The sequence below is a fragment of the Aphelocoma coerulescens genome, unplaced genomic scaffold (assembly GCF_041296385.1).
Source record: "Aphelocoma coerulescens isolate FSJ_1873_10779 unplaced genomic scaffold, UR_Acoe_1.0 HiC_scaffold_224, whole genome shotgun sequence".
NCBI classification, from domain to species: Eukaryota; Metazoa; Chordata; class Aves; order Passeriformes; family Corvidae; genus Aphelocoma; species Aphelocoma coerulescens.
Genome location: NW_027183570.1, coordinates 11,186 through 28,588, shown reverse-complemented (window position 1 = coordinate 28,588; position 17,403 = coordinate 11,186). Strand labels below are relative to the sequence as shown.

The window sequence follows — 17,403 nt, the reverse complement described above, 5'->3', positions numbered from 1 at the left end:
GCTGCCCGTGCTTGCCTTGGCTTAAGAATGGTTTCTGGGGCAGTGCAGGCAGGGAGGATGAAAGCGTGGTTTTTCCCCAGCACCAAGTGGGTTTTTCCTTTGCATGGAATGCTCGGGCCTTGCCAGGGCTTCCGCTGCCCTCTTGCGACACCAGCGGCTTCTTTTCCAACCCCCAGTTTGTACGCAAGTCCCAGGTGCTGGCAAGAGGGCAGCGGGTCACGCCGCGTGCCGCTGCTGCGGCCCCCGCATGCCCAGGGATGCTGGGGCGAGGCTCTGGGAGCAGGCAGCGTCCCCCTGAAGAACTCCACCTCTATTCCATAGGAACACCGTCCTACAGCCCCCCGGAATGGACCCTGTTAGGCTGGTACCACGGCGAGGCAGCGACCGTCTGGTCCCTGGGCATCGTGCTGCACCAGATGGTCTGCGGGGAGCACCCTTTCAGGAGGGGCTGGCACAGCACCTGGGGCCGGCTCTCGCTCCCACGACGGCTCTCTCCAGGTGGATCCTCGTCTCTGCAGCACGGGGGGAATAGCAGTGCTGGGAGACAGCAGCGGGCTCAGGAGCATCCCGCACTGGCAGCTGCTGAGCAGGTGGCAATGTCCTGCTCTCCTGCTCTCCAAAAGAAAGAATTGATGGCAAAGTTTAGGCACAGCCCTGAGCACACGCAGCACGGCCTGGCCATGGCAAGAGTGGGGCAAAGCGGACAGGAGCCTTCTGCAACTGACTGGCGCTTTCTGCTTTCTCTCCGCAGAGTGCCAGGATCTCATCCGACGGTGTTTAACCGTGCTCTCCTCGGAAAGGCCCTCATTAGAAGACCTGTCCTGTGATCCTTGGATGCAGGATATTCACATGCCATAGGAGAAGGGAGAGAGCCACGTGCACGCTTTGACCCAGGGAGCCGGTAAGTTCCAGCTGCACACGCGCCTTGGCAGGAAGCAGCAAAGAAAGGCAGAGATTTTGTCCTGCCTGAATCGCTGCGCAGGGCTCCTCAGCTGGGCACGCGCAGCCCTGCTGCTGGAGCTGAGCTGCTCTTCCCAGCACTGGTGGCCCCCATGCCAGCTGCTTTTGCTTGTTCTGCTTCAGCGACAGCCGGGGCCCTGGGCAGAGCACTGACAGCCTGCTCCAGCCCCAGGGAAGAAGGAGCCCCTGGAGAAGCTGTGGCAGGTGCGGCTGCTGCTGCTGGAGACATGGAGGGTGACATCAAGGATGACAAGCTCTTCCTCCACCTGGCAAGCTGAAGATGATGGACTTCAATTGTGGCACCTTCTCCAAAGCCAGGCTCCACAGCGAATTTGCAGATGAGTCCACATGCAGGGGGATGCTCCCAGATTTGTGCATTGCACAGCCTGGCCGGGAAGCAAAGGTTTCCCCCTTTGCTGGGGCGGATGCAACCAATTCTTCAGTCGGCTGCCAAGCTGCTTTTTGGCAGGGCTGGGGGGATGGGCTGGGCTGGTTTTGAACTGGGAGTCTGCTCCTGGCCCTGCCAACAGCCCCCAGCACCCACCGTGGCCCGCGCTGGGGCTGGGGCTGGGGCAGCCAGCCCGACACAAACAAAGCCCCATGGTGGGAGCAGAGGTTGGACACCAGAAGCTGTGCATGGGCTGCTTTGCTCTGCAGGCAAGGAAGGGCTTGGGCTGCTCCAGTGCCCTTGTTTGCTTTGGGCTCAGCATGACTTTTGGGGGCAGTGCAGGGGGAAGGCAGAAAGCGTGGGCTGCCCTGGCCCGTGGGTGGGGTTTTCCCTCGCATGGCAGGCTTGGACCTTCCTCAAGGCCCAGCAGGGAGAAGATTTTTTACCTTTTTCCTTGTTTTCCCTTTTTGTCTGTAATCTCTTTTCATTGATTTATGGTTTGTTTTTCCAAAGGAAGCATTCTAGGTGCTGTCTGGTCCGGATGGCAAAGTGCTTGGGAGCAGCTGTGGCATGGATGGGACATGCCCTTGGAGAAGGGCTGAGGACACCGTTTGGGAGCAGCTTTTCTTCTGGCGGCGGGAGGCGTGAGGTGGGTGCCCGTCCTCTTGGCACGGCTGGGATAAGGGCTTTTGGGAGACGGCAGCGAGCACAGCGGCATCCTGCTCTGGGCAGCTGCTGAGGAGGTGGCTGTGCCACGGCCGGCTGCAGGCTGGGCACGTGTCCTGCCCTCCTGCTCTCCTGCCAGAGGCAGCAATGCTGGGCAGCTTTGGGCAGCGCCCTGAGCGCGGCCAGCACGGCCTGGGCACCGCGGGCGGCTGGGACAAGGGGGACGGGAGCCTTCAGCTGACGGGTGCTTTCTGCTTTCTCTCCTTGCAGCCGGGCTCTGTGGATGCTGAGGCTGCTCTGGGCTCCACCAAGGCTCTGCTGCGGCTCAGCCCCGGGGCCACGAGAAGCCAAAGAAGAAACGCCGTGACCTGCAGCAGAGACGTGCTTGAGTAGCTCGGCAGTGCAGCTCAAGTTTGCAGAGTGTGCACCTCCGGGGGAAAATATGACACCCCCCCAATAACAAACTTGTTCAGTAACTTCTGAAATGAAATCAGTCTGGGATGACCCCCAATGCCATTTTTCAGCTTGCTCAAGCTGAAGCCCAGCCCTTCTCTGAACAGTTCTCTCCCCCACCTGCCTTTTGCTCCACAAGTGCTCCCTCTTTCCCCCAGTGAGTTCCCAGCTCACCGCAGTCCCCATTGCACTGTAGCCTTCCTTGATGGCCCTGGCCATGAGGAAGAATGAGCCCCAGGTTTAGGGACTCGTGTTGTCACTGGCTGAAGAACAGCAATGTCTCAAAGGTCTGGTGAGATTTGGGGGTCATTCAGAGCTGCTCTCCAGGCCTCAGCTCTGCTCACTGCTGGCTTCCCACTTCCTTTTCCTCATTCTTCACAAAGCAGGATGAGCTCTGTGAATGCCCTTGACCCTCGCCACCCTTCCCAGCCCAGCCACCCAGCCCAGTTAGGCTTAAGCTGGAGCTTCTCTGTCTCCTCTGGCACCCCAGTGCAGTCCCCTCTGTGGGGAGCAGCAGCCCCAGAGCACAGCACACAACAGTGCAGGCCACAGCCGGAGCAGCTCCCTGCAGCCATGGCTTGGCTCTTTGTGGCAACCAAATGCTCCCTGTTTGCAGCTGTCCCTGGAGGATGGCCCCAGGGCAGAGCCCAGCCGGGCTCCCAGTGCATCCCCTGGAGCCTGGGGCAGACAGCGCTCGCAGAGCTGAGGTTCATGGTGAGCACCCAGAGCTGTGGCTCGCAGTCGGTGTTTGCAAGCGTTGTGATCTCATCTCCTGCAACCTGTGGGGAAAACGAGCTGTGCGGCCAGGCCAGCACCGCCCCTCTTGGCAGGGACGAGGCTGAAGGCCTTTCCTGTTGCCGAGGAGGCGGCATTAAGCCTTAGCGGGGCCTGGCACCTGTGGAGCCGGATCTCGCCCGCTGTCCGGGACTCGCTGCCCACCAACCGCCCCCACCCGCCGCGCTCCCTTCTGCAGGGACAGAAGGCTCTGGCTGTACCAGGCTTTCCATCACGTCTGTGTACCCATAGCTGTGGAACGCACATGGAGAGGGAAAGTGTCAGTCACGGTGCTTGCACACTCCTTCCTTTCCATACAGGACACATTCCTGCGCACCCCCTGTCAGGGTCTATTCAAAGGAGAGGCATGGATAGAGATTTCCCACAGAGCTCTGACTCTGGCGGAACTCACCTTGTCAGCCAGCAGCCAGGGCATTTTTTTCCCAGCTCTGTGTCAGTCGGTGCCCAAGAGCTGAAGGGAGCAGCATTTAGAAGCAGTTTCCAGATTTCTAGGCAGGCAGTGGAGCTGACAAGCATCCGTGCAACTCGCCGTGTTCATCAGGAGGGGCTGCTGCTTCTTTGGGAATACGGCACAATAGAGACACGAGACTTGGAAAAATCCCAGCTCTCTGTGGATTTGCGCAGGAGGAGGAGCAGCAGAAACACTTTGTGTCTGCTTGTGGGGACACAAGGTCCAAGGAGCGGGGCTGGCAGAGGGTGACCTGGGCCGCTGGCAGCTCAAGTCCCGTGTGTTGGGTCTGCCTGAGGGAAAGTTCATGGGCCTTCCAGGGCTGTGCTTTGCATTGGTAGCTGGACGGGTGCTGATAATAGAGCGGTGTTCTGGCTACTGCCCAGCAGCGCTGTCCCTCTGCCATTCCTTCCCCCATCAGAGGGGATGGGAGTGGGCAGGATCCTGGCAGGGGACACAGCCAGACCAGCGGACCCAAATCAGCCAAGGGGATGTTCCAACCATATGACTCCAGCTCAGATGTATAAAGCAAAGGGAGAGAGGAGGAAGGGCACCTTTTCCCCCAGAAGCTGAAGTTTCCCTGAGGGTTCCAGTTCCAAACTGTTGACCCTTTTTGGAGGCATAAGATTGTCACCTCATAGTCTTCCAGTCACCCTCGAGTTGTAGAATTTTAGAGCAGTCAAATCAATCAAGTTCACATTTTCTAGATATTGCTGTGTCATTTTCTTGATATCCACGTGAGAGGGGACACAGTGATGGATGGGTTTGCATGGGAGCTCCAGAGCCCCGGAATGGAGAGCCTGAGTGTCCCAGCAGGATTTGCAGGAGTGTGGGGCAGCTGGAAAGAAGATCGTGGGCAATATTCTCCTGCCTCCATCTTCCAAGGCAACTTTGATTCAGTCCCTGTCTGCACCATGCCATGGGGCCTCCAGAGGCCCAGGGAGGTGTCTGGGTGGCCCCAGAAGGCACTTGCAGAACCCTGGGGCACCAGGGAAGGGGTAGGAGCATCCCTGTGGTGCTGGGAGAGACACGCAGAGGGGGCCACCCCTGGTGCCCAGGCAAGAGCTGCATTCAGGCAGCCAAATTCATGCAGGGTCTGCCCGGGCGCTGCCAAGGACCTGTCCAGTGAGCTCCTGTCCTCTTTCACCTCTTTGTATTTTCTCTGTATTTCTTTGTATTTATCCTTATTATTATCTTTGTATTTGTTGACCCTCAAAATGCCATTAGAAATCATTTTCCCTCAAAATAAATACTGACTTATTTTAGTGTGCTGCTTTGGACAAATTTGCAGGAAAATATCCTCTGACAGAAGGCAGGTTACAACCAGCCCTCTCCCACCAGGTCTGGGAAAAAAATATTTTCCTCTGAGGAAAGTGAAAGAGAACCTATTTATTTAACAAACACACAGGAAAAGGATAATAATGCTGAATACTAAAACCTCTCGCTGTGGAGAGAAACCTGGGAAGATTTCAGAGTCCTTCTGTAGGTGTGCTCTCTCTCCTCCTCCTTGGAGCTGGGTTGGTGTCCTCCAGGGCCTCGGTGGAAAATTCTCCCGGTGTGTTCTGATGTTGAAACAGTCCAGAAGTGAAGAAGGGAAAAAGCCCAAGTCCCAGGAAAACAAACTTCAACTCTCCATCTCCCTCTGGAGAAAAGGAGCCGAAAGCGGACTGGAAAGCAAGCAGGGCGCTCCCTCCGCTCTTCTCGCTGCTGCAGCAGAACACAGAGGCGTGTGTGTCTGTGTCCTTGAACAACTGCTTTGAAAAGTTTGCTCGGTTTTTTCTCTCTCCCCCGTCGGGCTCAGTTTAAAGGCACAGAAAGGCACAGGATTGATTTCTGGGCAGAGAGCAGCGATAGGGGATACACATCATAAACTCACCCCCAGACAGGAATGTACAGAGTTGGAGAGCTCTACAGTCCTGTGTCTTTAGTTCCAAGGGTATGGAAGTGTCGATGGGTCCTTTGGTAATCGCACAGTTCTGTATCGGTTCCCGCCATGTGGAGCCATTTTTATACAGAAGTCAGTGTATTCACACAGCACAGATTGTTGTGTTTTCCTGTGTATCAATTTCTGTGTAAACCTGCATCCCGTTGTACAGTTTTATCGATGTATGAATTTCTGTGTAAAGCTGCGTGGCCTTGTAGAGTTTGGTTCAGGCTCTGTGGGTGTTGAGAGAGTTCGATGGATGTTTGGCTTTCTCTCCAGATGTGTATCTGTACAGGTATCACCGTGTGACCCATCAGACATTTAACTGTGTGAACCAAAAGGGATCTTTGTATCTTTCCATATGGAGAGCAGAGATGGAACAATCTGCAGGAAGCTTGTAACAGAATGTTGGGGTTTTGGGAGTTCTCCTGGGGTTTTCTTCTGTTAAAGGAATTTTCCCCATCCATGTTGCCACGGGGACAAATTACTGGGTGCTTAAGAAAAACAGAAAACCTGGCCATAGGGGTGGGGTGCATCTTGCTACTCTTTTTTTCACCTGGCTGTGTGGGCAGTCAGTCCCTGGCGTTTTGGATGACGGAGAGAGAGGCTGCTTCTTCGGCTGCTTTCCTTCTACCGGAGAGACCCCGGGATTCCCAAGCCCGCCTTCCCTGCCCCGCTGGGAGCCAGGCTGCGGCCGCCCTGCCGCTGCCATTGCTTCAAGCCTTCGCTGCTCTGTAGCCCGGCTCTCCCTGCCTGCCGAGACCTCCGGGGGTTCCCACCGCAGCTCCGGAACTTTGATACATCTTGTCTGCCATGCAGGATTTGTGCTCATCCCTGCTGTTCCAGCCTGCCGTTCCAGCCTGCCATTCCAGCCTGCTGTTCCCGAGGGTCCGGCTGGACATCGGGATCGGCTGCCCAGGGGGTTTTTGAAATCTTTGTTCCATCCCTTCCCGGGATCCCAGGCCGTCAGTGCCGTGTGCTCCCCGAGCTCGCTCCGGAGCGCCCCCTGCAGCCGTGGGGGAACCATCGCACCTGCCCTGCTCACCAGGAGCCGCCAGCGCCACTGCTGGCTGAGAGCAGAACTGCACCCAAGGGGAAACGGCCTGACAGCCAAGAAGGCTGGGACTGGGTTTGTGATTGTTTGCTGTTACTGCCATAGCTATTGCTGTTTGTTTGACTGGTTATACACATATAGATATATATTAGTAAAGAACTGTTATTCCTGTTCCTCATATCTTTGCCTATAAAGCTCCTTAATTTCAAAATTATAATAATTCAGAGGGAAGGGGGTTGCAATTTTTTTTCCTTCCATTTCAGGAGAGACTCCTGCCTTCCTTGGCAGACACCTGTCTTTCAAACCAAGACACTGGGAGCAACTGGGACCACAGTGGGGGCAAATGCTATCATACAGGGAGTGACTGGGTTCATACTGGAAGTGACTGGAGCCACATTGGACTCTTACTGAGAGTGAAAGCAACCATACTGGGTGTGACTGGGAGCCACTGGGACCACGCTGTGTGTGAGAAATGAGACAACTCTTAGTTAAAAATTAAAATAATTTATTAAAAATGGAAAAATTGAAAAATTACAAAAATTAGCAAAATATAAAAATTTGGGATCCTATGGCTCGATAGATGGTATGCCCCAGGAGCGCAGGGATTTTAGATCTTCTGGCTGAAACAGCACTAGAGCTCAGGTAGAGAAAAAGGACTTACAGTGCTAGGCTGGCTTTTGGCTGGTCCAAAAGCAAAAAAATATTTCTAAAGGCTCCTTAATAGGAGTAGGCTTTCCCACCACTATTTTTTTGTTTGTTTGTTTGTTTTAATAAATTGCATGCACTAATTCCCATCCATTTGCTGCAAATGATCCCCCAGGAAAGCTTCCACAAAGGGCCCCATAGCTGTGGCGGTTCTCTTCTAAAGCAGCCCAGGAACAGCTCCTGGGTTCAGGAGCAAAGCCTAAGCGGTTAGGAGCTTGCACTTCATTGCCAAGGGAATTGCTCTCTTGGCACACCGTCAAGGGTCACAGCAGAGAGCCAAGGCCTCTAATGGCAGGATTTGGAGCAAGAAAGTGCTTTCCCTCACTCCTGGGCAAGTTTTAGAAGTACTTGTGAGGCTCCCTGCCAGCCTGCAATTTGCAGGTTGTCTCGGCTGAAGCAGCAAGCTGAGGAAATGACAGTGTCCAATGCCACGCGCTCTCCCGTGGAGGGAACGCAACCCCTGCAGGTTACGTTGCAAATACTCTCCAGCCGCCAGCGAGTGCAGACACCCCCTTTTTAGCTGATGCTGTTGGCAGGAGCTTTAGCAAAGGAGCGGCACCTTAATGGCACTTTTGCTCCCAAATCTGCTTCATCACTACAAACGAGCATCAAGAGCAAAGTGAAGCAAAAGCCGTGTGATGGCTACCCCCAGGATAAACCTTTACTTACGAGTCAGGTGGGTCAGGAAGTAGCCGGAATACGCCACAGAAAAAACCGTGCAAACCGCGGCACAGACTTGCCCGATCATTCTAGCAGTGCTGTGCGGGTTTGCACACTGAATGCCACCCGGGGGAAAAACCAAGACTCCTCTCGGGGTGCAGGCCGTCTGCTGAGAACGCCTCAGTCACGAGGGTCCTCCTGCAGCGAGCGAGCCAAAGAGCTGCTCTGGACAAGGAGGCCTCGCGCGCGCCGGGACAACGTCGCGCTGACAGCACTGTGATGCGGCCCGGCTCCCTTGACGTCACAATAGCAGCCGCTCTGGCTCTGTTGGCGTAGTTACGCCCGGCAACCGAAATCTTCTGTACAGCTGACGCAAAAGAAAAGCCTGGGAAGATCTCCTCAGTCATAAAGCAGGAGAAAAAATCCTTACCGTCCATAAGCCAGTGCTCAAGGCATCCCGGGGTAACTCCGAAAATGCACCGATCCAGCAGGCCCCCAAGAAATCCAAGCAAACGTGGCTTTTCCTCCCCAAGGCTTTGACTAAAAGCAAGTGTGCTTGTTCCTGCTGGCATCTTTGTTGCTTCTGAAAGCCCTAACTGCTTTGATGACATTTAGGGGACAAAAGAAGCCAAGGAAATCAGTTTCCAGGAGTACTGCAGTGCGCAGTTGCTTCTTGAGCACGTAGGTGCATGCTGACCTTTGCTCGGACTCACTTTGGAGCCTGACCTCCCTTTCTGGCAGGGAGGTGTTGGCTTGTCTCCTGACACAAAGCTCCTCTCTTCCTGCTTGCTCTTTCTTTGGCACCTTAACGTCGGACAACATGCAGAAGAGCTGCGCGCTGATTCTCGGGCTGCCACAGTTTTGTTGTGTTGCAGCTCTGGCAGCAGCCTGCGGCTACCGCTCTGCGGTGGCCTGCAGGTGCCGAGCCCAAAGAAGGCCCGTTTCAAGCAGTCAAAAGCTGCAGCCTCACAGATGTTTGCCCAGGCTCCATGCTCCCTGTAAGATTCCTTGCAGACATTTGGATAGCCACATCCCAAAGAAAATGAGATGCAGTCATTCCCTTCTCTGTCAAAAGCTCCAGTTAAAGGCAGGAGCCAGCTTGAAAGAGGAGAGCAAGTACTGAGTGGGAGAGGGAAACGAGTGCATGCAACTCCTCTGGAAACCAACTCTGCTTGCCCATGCACGAATGACTCTGGGCTTAGCTCTCTTTTCTGGTGACTCAGCACAGACACGTCCTGTCTGCTGGGGGACAACTGCTGCAGTGTCTTTGAGGAGCTTCACACTGGGCTCTTCACACGTCGGATGCTGCGGGTGCCATTTGAAAATCGATGCAATGGCTGAAAGGCCCAGCTGCACCTTGAAATTCTGTTGCTGAAAAACTGCAGTAATTTACCAGGGTAATTCCCCCAATTTGAAAGCGTCTCGTTTTCCCCATCTCCTAGAGAGCTAACGTCAACCAGCCAGTTGTAGAGCTTACAGAAGGAAGAATGAGGCCTTAGCAGGGAAAGCCGAGCGTAGGCCCTCGGACTCCCTTGAGCAGAGCGCGTTAGTGCCCCAAAAGGACCAGAGAGGGAAGCGTTTGGGGGACGTGCCATTTCAGCCCTCCTTGGCTCTTGGATGCCACGTGACCGCCAGGAAAGGGGAACAAGCGGGGCCTGCTCCCTCCTCCTGCCCCTCCCTGAGGGGCGGCTGGCGCTGGGGGATGCCAGGGCACGGGGGGCGGGTGGGGGGGCAACATCTCCGCAGGGCGGGCGGAGCGGGAGCGGCCACGGGGCGCGTGGGGCGGGGCAGGGCCCCTCTGTGAGGGGGGAGAGCCTTGGGCCGCTGGGAAGCAGCGCAAAGCCATGAACAGGACAGCCCGTCCAGAGCGCACGGCTTCGAAGGCGCTGTCCAGCTTAGGCCCAGTGTGGCAAGGAAGGGAATCTTCCAGGGTTCTGAAGGTTTTACAGCCTTTTATTGCCAGTCCTGCTGAAACCAAGGGCTGAAACCAAGGGTCTTCCAGCTACTTCTTCATCTTCATCTTCATCTTCATCTTCATCTTCATCATTCTGTCCTCCTGGTGACCTGTTCAGGCTGACAGCTCATGCCTGGTCCAGTTCTGCTGAGTCCCAGCTTTTTCTTTCATAGCTTAATCATCAGGATGACGATTGGTCCATTTCTAGCTCCAGGATAGTTCTCAGCTTCCCTACATCAGCAATACTCTACTCTTAGCTAAACAATGCTCCTTTAATGAAACTTTCTGGGGACTGGAGTCCTAACGAAAACCAGCTAAGCTAAGAAAATCTCAAAACCATAAACTTCCTAACTATGGAACAGCTAAATTATAAAACTCAGGGGATGGCCGAATCTTCTCTTAAATACGGTACATCCCCTCTTCACTCCTCTGGGCTGGCGGGGCACCAAGGCCTCCTCAGGCGCAAGCGTCTCCTCTCCAATCTTCCTGCACTTGCTTGGCTGAGATGATCAGAGCAGCCAGGCTGGAGGCAGGATCGCCTGAGGTCACAAATGGATGCTGCCCAAAGGAAAAACACAACCAAAAGGAACCATGACTTCCCAAGATCACGTCCAACAGGCTCAAGCAGGGCTCCTCTGCTACCAGGAAGACGCGCAAAGAGGACCGAGGGCACCATCTGCCCCTCCGCCTTCCGCTCCCGGACCTGTCTCGCCCAGGCCCACGTGGCCCACAGTCCTCTTCGGCCCTTCATGCAGGTGTCCACAGCTCGCAGGGCTTTTTGCCGCTTTGCTTTTTCTTACCTTCAGGAGTTCCTGGGCAGACCAGCGCCTGTCCTCGTCTGTCTGCAGGCAGCAGCGGAGAAAGTCGCGCAGGAGAGCCGAGTGGTGCCTGGGGTTTTGCAGTTTTGGGGCCCCGTTCCTTTCTATCAGTTCAAAAACCTACCAAAAAGGGAAGCGGACACTCTACCTGCTCCTTTCCTAGCCACAACAGCTCTCTCTGCACAGAGCCACACTTTGAAGCTGCACCTTACCCTGAGACGGGGTTCCCTCTGGTAAGGAGCTTCCCCTTCCACCATTTCCAGCCCCACGATCCCCAGTGACCAGATGTCCACTTTGGGGCCGTAGGCTTCTCCTCTCACGACTTCTGGCGCCATCCAGCTGGGAGTGCCGACGCTGGAGCTGCACTTGTCGTGCTCAGGGGTGAGCTGAGCACAGAGGCCAAAGTCAGCTGCGGAGAAAAACAAACCCTGTCAAAGCCAGCTACAACTGGCAAACCCAGCCAAAGAATTGCCCGCTCAAAGCCTGACAAGGCCACGGTGAATCTAGCTGGAAAAGCAGCAGTGCTCTGCTTCCGCGGGGCTGTAGCCAGGGAAACAAGGCATTGGCCTCTTCAAAAACGCCCTCAGGTTTGGCGCACTGGCCAAGCAGTGCTTCTGGAGAACTGGCAGTTACCCCAGAGCAGCCCCAGAGCGCATCCCGGGAACGCTGCGCCGGACCAAGGATACCCACCCAGTTTGACAGATCCGTCCGTGCTCACAAGAATGTTGCAGCTTTTGACGTCTCTGTGGATGACTCGGCGGGAATGAAGGAAATGCAGTCCTTGCAGGCACTGAGAGAGAGAGGAGAAAGGGAAGGGTGAAGGTTCAGGACCTGATTTCATCCCGCAAGAAAGGAACGGGCTGGACGAGAGTGACAGCTTTCTCAGGGAATTGGGAGCCAGGGCGCAGCATCCTAGTGCTGTCAAGAGGAAGAGCTTGCTGCTTCAACACTCTTACGCGTGTTCTATCTTTCCAAGCAAAGGCACATCTGAGCTTCCAAAAGCCCCTCCTCCCTTCGGTACGTAGCGCGTGCCCTTTGGCTGGGGGGCGGCATGGCAAAGATTTTCTTGGTAGCCTTGTGGCAGCAGAGGAGGAAGCAGCACGTTAGACCTGTTCCAGAATCCAACGCCATCTGGGCTGCAATGCTATCCTTTGAAGCTGAGGACATCTCCTTTGCCCTTAGCTTGAAATTCTGCCACCAGCGTTCAGGCTTGGAGCGGCAAGGAATGCAGGACACACAGACAGGCTCCAGGCAAACGTTGAGAGGCAAAGCTGGCAAGAGGAAACAAGTGCGACACAGCGAGCGAGCCAGCGAGCCAGCGAGCGCGAGCGCCCCAGCACAACGGCAGCACGTAAGAGTGCGAGAACGGAGCCTAGGAAGTGCGGGGACACTGGCAGGCAGTTGGCTTCAGATGTTCTTTCTTCTGCGTGTCGTGACAGCAACAGCAAAGCAAGGCCGTGAGCAAGAAATCTCTGCTGTTCTTAACCACCAGTTGACAAGGGCCAACAGGCCAGGGGAAGCACAAGCGGCATCCCTCACCTCCCGACAGACAGCGCCTATCTGTCCTTCCTCGAGGTACACTGCCCCGACTACATCATACAACGTGCCGCCGTCCATGAACTCCATCGCCAGCCAGAGCTCTCCATCGACCAGGTAGCTGAAAGAAGAAAAGCCCGGCATGGAGAGAGAGGACCTGGGCACAGCCCAGTCACCCGAGGGGCTGACCCAGCTTTCTGGAAGTGCTCTCCAAGCTGCATTTGCCAGAGGAGATTCTTGCAGACCAAGTGCAACCTCCTCCCACGCACTGGAGGAGAGAAATCCTAAACAGCTCCATTTTCTGCCAGTGACCAAAGGGGTTTGCCACTTTGGGCTTGCAGTATCCTAAAGGAACACTGACATGAGAATAGCCCCACCTGTCTAAGTAGGACACAATATTGGGGTTCCTACTGTCCCTCATGGCCACGATTTCATTGACAGCCAGCTCCTCGGACATCTCCTCTTGAAGAGCCATTTTCTTGATGGCCACCTAAAAGGACATTGAGAGACCGTTGACTTGAGAAGCCGCTCGTCGCACGAGATCCCCAGGAACACGCAGCGAGTGCTTGTGCAATGACGCAGCCCAGCTGTGCCAAAGGGCAGAGCTTAGGAGAAGGACCGAAGCCCGTCCCAAATGCCGTCTGCAGGCTGCTGAGCCTAGGCTGTGCTTCAGAGGAGCAGCCTCTGCCGCAGAGATGGAGCGGCCACCCAAAGCTCCAGCCAAGGCTCGCAGCCGCGGCGAAAGCGCTCCAGAGCTGCAAAATCTGCTGGGGGCATTGACACTTTACCTGTTGTCCTGTGCTGGCGTCGAGGGCTTTATAAACAGCTCCAAAACCCCTAGAAAGAAAACGGCAGCAGAAAAAGCCCTTTAGTCCCTGGCGGTGAAAGCCAGCCTAGGCGGGAGATCTCCCCAGGCTGCCTGGAGCATTTGGAAAACGCCTGGCTGCAGCGCCTCCCCCGCCAATAGCACAAGAGCCCAGCAGCCCTCTGCCACGCAGGGTGTCCAGGAGAAAACTGAGGCCCAGTGTGAACACCAAGGGCTGCTACAAATCTCCAAGGCACACGCCCGATTGCTTCCGTTCCCAGCCTAAGGGGGACCCTTTGGAAAAACTGGAGAAGAAGAACTTGGAAAACTCTGCCTTTGAGAAGTGTTATCTGCCAGCTCTCGGGTGACAAGGTGCTCTGGTAGGCCGGCAGGGGCGGGACATCTTCCAGGCCCTGCTCCTTGCTGCAAGCAAGGCAGACCTTGCCAGCACCAGGTTGTCTTTGATGATGCCTTCTGACTGCTCTGACTGAGCAGTCCTGAGAGGTGGCAGGAAGGTAAAGCCGGAGTCTGACCGTGTTCGCAGCTTGCCTGACTTCACGCTTGACGCTGCACCGGCCAAATGACCGGGCCCGTGGTTTTGCGTAAGGAGCAGGCGTCAGACTTACCCTCGTCCGAGTTCTTCAAACGCCGAGTATTTCCTCCTCGGCTCGCCCAGACTCACAATGCTCCCTGAAAGACAAAAGCAGTGCAAGGTGCTCACTTTCAAAGGGAGATGCCGCTCCCCAGACGATCCAAGATGCAGCCCCACTGTCGGGAGCTCTGTGCCCATTGCAGTCACTTGGCTTCCAGCCGCTGAGAACAGCGAGCGGGAGGGCCATCTTCTCTGCCTTTCAGCAGTTGGCCTTTCCAAGAAGGACTTCACGGCTCTCAAGCACAGCAGCTCATGTGATAAGCCAGAACGAAGGGCCTTTAGGAACTGGGCCCTCCGAGTTAAGGAAGGGCCTCCGCGGCCTCTGCAGTGGCACCTGCCGTCACCGGCAGGGCCACTTAGGAGAACAGTGTGCAGCAGTGAGAGGAGGAGCGAGAACAGTCGTAAAAAGGGCAGCCAGAGAAGAGCTGGGGCCCGAGAGCTCCCTGGGGCCCAGTCACCCGCTAGGTGCCAGCCTTCTGCTCAACAGAAACAATCTCTGCTTTTGTCTTTGGCACAGAGGGCAGCCCAGGAAAAGTCAAGCCAGTGCCAGCTGCCCTCAGAGGCAGCGGGAACACGCCGAGCGCTCTCTTGCTGCCTCAAAGCACAGCAACAGGTTCTTGGAGGGAGGCCTAAATGCCTCTGTGACACTAAAGCGAGGAGGAACTTCAGAGACCCGCAGAAAACACACCGCTCTGGCAGACCAGAAATACACCAGACGTACTCAGTCTCTTCAGGCTCTGCTCCTCTCTCATCTCCGGCTGCTGGGCTGGGCTGCTGAACGAAGTGCTGGCACGTGGGGGAGTGCTGGCTGCTGCAGAGCGCGCCGGTGAAGCGGCACGTTGGACGGCAGAGCGCGCGTCAAGAGAGAGCTGGGACAAGAAAGGATTGCCCGTCAGAAAGGCGGCTGGCACAGATGCCCTGCAGAGCACACGGCAAAAGGAAGGCTGTCAGCCACCGCCAGGCCTCTTTGGCTGGGGGGGTTTTGCATGTCCCCTTCTCAAAGGCAACGGGCAAAGCCCAAAGGCTGCTGTGATACAGCAGCACATGGCCAGGTTCATGCTACATTTTATCGATTTTCTGCAAGACCACTGCAACAAGGTATTGACGAGCTTGCAAAGATCCAGCAAGAGGTGGGAGCAGGGCCCCAGAGCCTTGTTGCTTTCCTCCTGCTGTGTTCCCCTGGGCAATGAAGTCACCCTCGAGTGGGCATGGTAGCGTCTGACCAGAAGGCCAGTCTGCTCTATGTTGTGCCTGAAGCTAATTGGTCCCTCCCAGGGGCCAGTGTCTCCTAAGTATCCTGCAAGGCTCTCAACTGAGTCTTTGGACCGTCTCTGTCCACTGACCACGGGGAGCCTGCACGGACACCGTGCACCGAGGGGCTCACTTCTACGCTGGCAACAATTGAAAGGCACAATGCTGCCTCTCGTCTGATCCCAAAGACATTCTCAGGCCCTCTCAGCGTCCCAGCAAAATGGCGCTCAAATGGGAAAGTTCAGAAGCCATTTGCCAGGGGTGCCTGGCCTGGCTGAAGCAGCACTACGTCATGGCAGGCACACAGCCCCCAGCATCTTCAGGCACGAGCGGCAAGGGCTGGCTCGTCAGAAACTTGAAGCTCGGCCCTCCACCAAAGGCAGTGCCAACCACAGGCGCCACTTACTGGCTCTGCACGTTCAGGCCGTGGATGGACACCAGCTGGAGGCTTCTTGTCATTTGGCTCCTCTTCCGCATCTTCCTCAGCAAGAGAGGGAGCCAGAGGAGCTGCTGACCCTGCTGGTGAGCCCTGCAGACAGACAGCAGTGAGAGGGACAGGGAGCAGCCAGTCCTTTAGGAGCTGCTTTCTTGTCAGCTCCGTAAGCTGCTTTCTTTTCACCCAGACTAAGGGGAAATCAGAAACTTTGATCAAAGTGGGATTCTGAGTCGTGAAATTCACCCTCTTAAGGTGGGCAAATTAGGTGGTGCTCCGTCTTGCTGTGCATTTGATCCTCCACCCTGGCTAGAATCAGCAAGACACCTTTGGCCTGCCACACTTGCCTTTCATCTCTTGAAAGGCTCTTCAATGGAAAATTAGGAAAGAGCCAGTGCTCCCTTTGCTGCTGCTGATGCCAACACCGACTTGGCCTTTCTTTCCGCCTCCCAGGCTGGCACTCTACACTCTACCACAACAGGCCAAGCTCACAGCTTGCCGCACAATTCTTACATGCCAGCAAGGTCAGAGGTTCCTTTGCCACTCACCAAAGGACGGGCTTGTCTCCATCCGCGTGTGAGGTGACCTGCAGAGAGCAAGGCAAAAGGAACCAGATGCCGTTAGAAAAGTGCCTGTGCTGGGGAGTCCCACAGGACAAGTCAGTCCCAACAGAGAGCATTTTCCTTTCCCAACATCCCTCCAGGAGCAACACAAGATTTTCCCACTGCAAGCAAGAGAACAACAAGGACACTATACTAGGCTCTCTCTACTTTTGTCGCTGAAGAAACAGAAACACGATCACAGAAATGCCAAGTGGCCTTTAAGTCAGAGCTTCTGTTTTGCCCAACAGCTCAAGCAGCTTTTTCCTCTTCTCTTTTCTGCAACCTTTCTTTTCTGGTTTTTTGTTGTTGTTGTTGTTGTTGGGTTGTTTTTAATTTGGTTTTTGTTTGTTTGTTTGTTTTTTAAATAAATTGCATGCACTAATTCCCATCCATTTGCTGCAAATGATCCCCCAGGAAAGCTTCCACAAAGGGCCCCATAGCTGTGGCGGTTCTCTTCTAAAGCAGCCCAGGAACAGCTCCTGGGTTCAGGAGCAAAGCCTAAGCGGTTAGGAGCTTGCACTTCATTGCCAAGGGAATTGCTCTCTTGGCACACCGTCAAGGGTCACAGCAGAGAGCCAAGGCCTCTAATGGCAGGATTTGGAGCAAGAAAGTGCTTTCCCTCACTCCTGGGCAAGTTTTAGAAGTACTTGTGAGGCTCCCTGCCAGCCTGCAATTTGCAGGTTGTCTCGGCTGAAGCAGCAAGCTGAGGAAATGACAGTGTCCAATGCCACGCGCTCTCCCGTGGAGGGAACGCAACCCCTGCAGGTTACGTTGCAAATACTCTCCAGCCGCCAGCGAGTGCAGACACCCCCTTTTTAGCTGATGCTGTTGGCAGGAGCTTTAGCAAAGGAGCGGCACCTTAATGGCACTTTTGCTCCCAAATCTGCTTCATCACTACAAACGAGCATCAAGAGCAAAGTGAAGCAAAAGCCGTGTGATGGCTACCCCCAGGATAAACCTTTACTTACGAGTCAGGTGGGTCAGGAAGTAGCCGGAATACGCCACAGAAAAAACCGTGCAAACCGCGGCACAGACTTGCCCGATCATTCTAGCAGTGCTGTGCGGGTTTGCACACTGAATGCCACCCGGGGGAAAAACCAAGACTCCTCTCGGGGTGCAGGCCGTCTGCTGAGAACGCCTCAGTCACGAGGGTCCTCCTGCAGCGAGCGAGCCAAAGAGCTGCTCTGGACAAGGAGGCCTCGCGCGCGCCGGGACAACGTCGCGCTGACAGCACTGTGATGCGGCCCGGCTCCCTTGACGTCACAATAGCAGCCGCTCTGGCTCTGTTGGCGTAGTTAC

At 55.4% G+C, this 17,403-nt stretch overlaps 1 protein-coding gene across 1 annotated transcript; it reads right to left on the bottom strand.

Annotated features, from left to right (window-relative positions):
• Positions 1 to 10,710: 10,710 nt before the first annotated feature.
• Positions 10,711 to 15,546, bottom strand: LOC138101267 (serine/threonine-protein kinase PAK 3-like; the record flags this gene model as incomplete). The annotated part of the gene is made up of 9 exons (XM_068999096.1): positions 15,476 to 15,546; positions 14,540 to 14,736; positions 13,793 to 13,856; positions 13,150 to 13,198; positions 12,739 to 12,851; positions 12,365 to 12,482; positions 11,516 to 11,615; positions 11,038 to 11,234; positions 10,711 to 10,945 (listed from the first exon to the last, which is right to left on the bottom strand). Coding segments are annotated over exons 1-9 (1,144 nt in total), but the record flags the coding sequence as incomplete, so codon positions are not given.
• Positions 15,547 to 17,403: the final 1,857 nt, after the last annotated feature.